Source organism: Austrofundulus limnaeus, unplaced genomic scaffold (genome assembly GCF_001266775.1).
Source record: "Austrofundulus limnaeus strain Quisiro unplaced genomic scaffold, Austrofundulus_limnaeus-1.0 Scaffold402, whole genome shotgun sequence".
NCBI classification, from domain to species: domain Eukaryota; kingdom Metazoa; phylum Chordata; class Actinopteri; order Cyprinodontiformes; family Rivulidae; genus Austrofundulus; species Austrofundulus limnaeus.
This window is the reverse complement of record NW_013952804.1, coordinates 500,471-505,991: the sequence shown is the minus strand read 5'-3', so window position 1 is coordinate 505,991 and position 5,521 is coordinate 500,471. Positions and strand designations below refer to the sequence as shown.

The following is a 5,521-nucleotide window of genomic DNA, read 5'->3' as shown; positions in this document are numbered from 1 at the left end:
AGTTCAGTGTTTACAATACTAATATGATTGTATTTTGATGTTTTACTATAATATTGTCTTAATACTGCTCTATTGTTGTAATATTATGCAGTTTAGTTTCAATAATAGTATTGGCAATGTGGCCTCTTTCTGCGCACATACAAACCAACCCCTGGCACCACACTCTGGCACAGCTCCATTGGTCTAATGGTCTATGTCATGGACTTTCGTGTGGGAGATCAGGGTTCAAAACCCGGCTAATGCAACTTTAAGAAAAAATCTCTTCAAACTTCATATTGTCACACAATTACCTTAATTACAAACACCTGCTGACTTGACAAGCACAAGCTGGTATAGAAAACACATTTGAACTTGGTCAAAGTTCATTCTGAAAGTCCAATGCTGCAAGCAATGACATGCTACGTGGCAATGCACACTTGTTTTTACATCGTAAAAACCCATGTCTAGTTATTATTATTATTCAGGGGTCGACATAACCATTGTTTAGGTTGTCCGAGACAACCTATTTTCGTTTCGGACAACCAGATCCCGCCTCCCAGTTGTCCGGTGGACAACCAAGAAAAAAGCAATGAGTGGTCRTCATTGTAAAAATGAACGGGAAAAAAAAACTTGTTAAAGTCATCTAAGGATTAAACTGACGGTTCTTTCAACCCAATAAAGACAACCACAGTCAAAGTTTTACCCAGTCAGAACAGAGCAGGGCGGGTCATACTGTCTGACTGACACCGCTGCCTTTTTTCTTTCTCTGTGGGTGGGGAGTCAGCTTCACTCAGTCCAGGAAATGCTGAGGATTTTCCCGGGAGGTGTTCACCTGAGCTGTTTTCCACCAAGAATTACGTTGTATTTTATATATATTATATTTCTAAAAGCACCTCGCAGCATTTCTCCTGTAACACCTTGTGTTTACTAGGGATGTCCCAATACCACTTTTTCACTTCCGATACGATACTGATATTATAACTTTGAGAATTGTCCGATTGACCCGTTACCANGCACTGTAGCACTCCATATAAAAAATATAAAAAATATAAATTTATTTCCTTAGTTGAAGGAGAGTCACGTAAATGTATGTTTTTATAAAACAAGTAGCCCCCACCCCCACAAGACCTATTTCCTAGGGGAAACACCAGGTTTATATTTGAGAAAATTCTTTCAAATCTACTGATAGTAGCAACACGTTCCTGATAACTTATCCCAGTGAGTTTATGACATCTACTTCCTGTTTACTACAGCCATGTGTAATATCATCTGACATAATTACTTTGTGTTACCTGGTTGATTCACTCCAAGCCAGTTGATGGAAACATGTCTGATTCACATTTCTTTTTTGAGATATTTTAAAAGTTTGCTCAAAATACATATTAAGATTGGATGGAAACATGGCTACTGTAAAACAGAATGTTTCAGTCACCATCGCCTGTTTGACTAATTCAACACATAGAACTGTTTTAGTTATTTATTTATTCTCAGTAAAAAGCCACCTGTAGCTGTTTCTCCTGCACTCTGTGGAGGACTGTGAGGCTCTGCAGAAACCTCCTAGTTTGTTTCTGATTGGTGGTGTTCTGTGTGACAGGGTAACCCTTGCTTTAAGATTTGGCTTTATGAAGCCATGACACTTTTCACCTTCACCTCCTCCTCTTCATTGGTCTCCTGCTGCTCTGCAGCCTGTCAGGAAAAGAAGTTGTTCGTTTGACCTGCAGGTTTCATCTTGGAAAATTATCCTCTAATAAGAGCATGATGGTAGACGTTGACCATGTCATTCTGAATGTGATAAAGACGCCTACAGAACGTTGGTGGATCCAGTTTGATACAGACTGACTCTATCTGATGTTTCCTGCCCCCCTGCAGCCATGGTTCTCCCGAAGGCGGAGAAGTTGCTCAAGGTGAGCATCCAGCCATACATCAGCTCTATCCTGGACGCTCTGATGGAGCCAACCAGCAGAGGGTTTTCTGAGGTTCGTGATGTCTTCTTCAAGGAGTTGGTGGAAATGAGCAAGAACTCCCTCAACAATGGGACCAAAGACACTGTGGCCCAGGTGAGGGGGAAACACAAACAATTTTGAACCTGTTGATGTTCCAACAGCACGTCATCATGACTGGTAGGTTATTTTCTTCTTTCTCCTCAGCACATGGAGAAGATMTCCATGCTGGCCTTCCATCCGGTGAAGATGCAGAGCTGTTATGAGAAGGTAGAACTGCTGAGTCTGGAGGGTCTGCAGCAGAGGTTTGACGTCTCTAGCCCCTCAGTGTTCATCCAAAGAGCCCAGATCCTCATGAGAAAGGTGACCRTGTGCTTTGTTCAGTCATATTTAAGGAATCTTGGGCAAAATAATAATTCAGTGTCTAATGTTCGTATTGCAGTTAAATGGGCCTCCTTTCTTCCCTCCATYKTTARAAGACATGAGGTGTTTTCACAGTTAGTCTGCTTTAATCCAGCTGTTTGACACAGCAGTGTGAACCGCACCAACTGAAAGTGTAAACTAATCTTRCAATTATGTTGTCCAATTGAACCAAGTCTACTGGGCTATCAGGAGTGAATAYGACCATAGTCTTCTGGTAAAAACATGGTTGTGCATCAAAACACAGTAAAAATGGATCAGCCTAAGGAAACGAAAAGTCCTCATTTCATTTTGTAAGCATGGCATGAGGATTAGTTTAATTCCCGAGACAGGATTTAATTTCCTATAATGTTGCTTTAAAAAGCTTGGAGAATTCATTGAGTTCAGTTTATTTACTTGACACCAGGTCACAACACAAGTCATCTCTGCGCTGTACAAAGGAAAGAGGGAGTCCAGATCTTAAATCCAATTCAGATTCAAATCAAAGTACAGTCAGTTCAATAGAAGTAGGACAGATTGGCTGGAAGGTCTGATGACTGATCCACTCAGTCMGACTTGTTTGATGAAAAACAGGCTGATTGTGACAAAATAAGTGGACCAGGAGATAATTACAGATAATTTAACACTTGTATAAGATAAAGGTGGTAAAATGCACTTTATTTTGAAATATTTCTTGTAATCCAAAGCTGTTTTCTTTGTGTTCCTACAGCAAATGGATGATGCAGTGTATACATTTGAACAGATCCTTCATCAGAGTCTGGAGTCTCAGGATACCGAGGATCTCTGCAAGACTATCCAGCGCTGCCAGGACCGAGTCATTAAGGTAAAACCCAGACAGGAACACGTCACCTGAACCCCAATAGACCTTACAATTCTGTCAGGCTGGACCTTTAATTTGAAAATGATTTTTTTGTTTTGTTTTTATTTGCTTCACAGGGAAGAATTTTGAGGKTTTTTTTTCTTGTGAACAAAACACCCAACATATACAACATAATAGAAAAATGTAATTAAATGAAATCCACATTTTATAAGCCTCAACACCCACCATCCATCCCCCCAACAATAACAAAAGACAACCGATGTGAGAATCATAAAAAGTTTATCATTGATTAAAATGATGATTAAAAAATTGAACTTGTATTTTTCCACCGGGTCAAAAGGAACATTCAGAGAGCTGCAGTATATTAGGAAGGAATCCCAGAAGCTGTGAAACATCTTTACAGAACCATGGAGCGAGAACTTCAGCTTCCTCAACTTCAAATTCAGACCTACCAAACCCACCAGACYTGTGAAGGGGTGGGTGTGGGGGGCAGCTTCCAGTTAACAGAATCAACCCACAGCAAACAGAGTCATGAACACTGAAATGCCAAAACTTTCAGATGGGGCATTTGGAGCAGTAACARCACAGCCACATGCTTTCCTCAAGGCTGAGTGTAGTGAGAATGGAGACWGTCTCCTTTCCAAGTGAACCCAGTCTGGAGGAAAATCCCTCCCTCACACATCCAAAACAACAGCTGCTGGATAATAGCTGCCCTGCAGGCTCAGAGACAGTCCTGTACCTGTGGACAGGTGCAGGACTTACAGAAATCATTTAACTGACTCAGCAGTTTGAGCAACATGTAAAGCTGACAGYTCTCTCTTCGTGTCAGATCCACTTTCATTGATTTTATTTTTGTAGTCTTTAAATCAAAACTAAAATTCAAAATCTGATTTTCATGAACTGAATTTTAGTCGTTTATTAATTTTTATCATGTTCTGTAGTTTTAAGTTTTATAAAAGGGTACAGGTTTGTTTGAGTCTTTATTTTTTCATTGCATGAAGGAAAGACGTTCCACCTCTGGACCAACAAAACAAACCTTTTCCTTACTTCAAAGTGTTTCAGGCTTCTCTTCAAATTCAGCTCTGTGTAGCAGAAATACACAATAAAAATAGTTCTCTCAATAAATAACCATAAAAACCTTTGTTCTCTGCAACACATCTTTTTCCTGTTGTGCTGTGCAGAAGTTCGACTATGACAGCAGCACGGTGAGGAAGCGTTTCTTCAGGGAGGCTCTGCTCCAGATCTTCATCCCCTACATGCTGAAGCAGCTGGGCCCGTCCTGCTCCTCGGTCAGTTCCTCTGAGGACGTGTGTGTCTGAGCTCCTGCAGTGTGAGCTGGAGACCTGAGCACAACTCTGACTCCTGTTGTTGTTGTTGTTGTGAAAACTAGGAGCTGCCACGCTTCCAGGAGCTGATTTTTGAAGACTTTTCCCGCTTTCTCCTGGTGGAGAACATGTTTGAGGAGGTGGTTCTGCACTCAGTCATGAAGGAYATCATGATGGGTAAGTCTTCTACTTCCCTTCTGTTTCTGCACGTTCACAGCCTCAGTGCAGCACAGACAGTGGGGCTTGTTCCTGGAGCAGGGCATGTGGYACATTCTGGATTCTAATGAGCTGCTGCAGTTTGACAGCAGTGGTTCTCAAACTGTTCAGCTTCTCATCCACACAACAACTTCCACAACCCACAGCTGGCATTGAGGCACAGGAGGTCAGCAGAAATGTTAGTTGTGGAAGAGAAAGCACAAGAATAACTTCAAAGAATCACTGATCACATTTGTTCCTCCTGCTGCCATCAGACTCTACATCAGTTCACATCAACACATTCCTGACATCTTCTTCTGCACAGCTTTCATTTAGCAGTTTTTCTTTTTACATGTTGATATTATCATGTTATTTTGACCACTAACCAAACCAAACTTTTACCTCATGCATCATTATTATTATTATTATTATTATTATTATTATTATTATTGATAATGTTATTGTTATTAATTTGTTTGTTTTTCCTTTTACCTGTACATGCATTTGTGTCTCTTAAATCATTCTGATTTGTTTTTCCTCACAAGTCTTTTTATTTCCATGTGTTGCTTTTTCTCTCTCCTCTATTTACTTTACCTAACGCATTTCTACCTCATTATGCAAATAAGGTGGGCGGAGCTTTTGGAGTCAGCTCCTCTATTGGTCAGCAGACAGAAATGAGCAGGATTCATGTGCAGATCAGGTGTGCATGCTAACTTCAGTTTAGCAACCAGTGATGGGAACAGCAGCTCATTAGAATCAGTTTTATGCCTCTGCTTTGGATGAGGCGTACTGTTCTCTGGTTGTGTGTGTGTGTGTGTGTGTGTGTGTGTGTGTGTGTGTGT

The 5,521-nt window shown here is 40.8% G+C and overlaps 1 protein-coding gene across 1 annotated transcript in view; it reads left to right on the top strand.

The window, feature by feature from the left end:
• niban2b (niban apoptosis regulator 2b) overlaps positions 1 to 5,521 on the top strand; it is a gene marked incomplete at its 5' end in the record, with an annotated part of 45,391 nt that overhangs the window by 32,778 nt on the left and 7,092 nt on the right. The window contains 5 exon segments of the mRNA XM_014023995.1: positions 1,849 to 2,036; positions 2,127 to 2,282; positions 3,049 to 3,162; positions 4,341 to 4,448; positions 4,550 to 4,661. Coding sequence (XP_013879449.1) covers positions 1,849 to 2,036; positions 2,127 to 2,282; positions 3,049 to 3,162; positions 4,341 to 4,448; positions 4,550 to 4,661 — 678 coding nt within the window.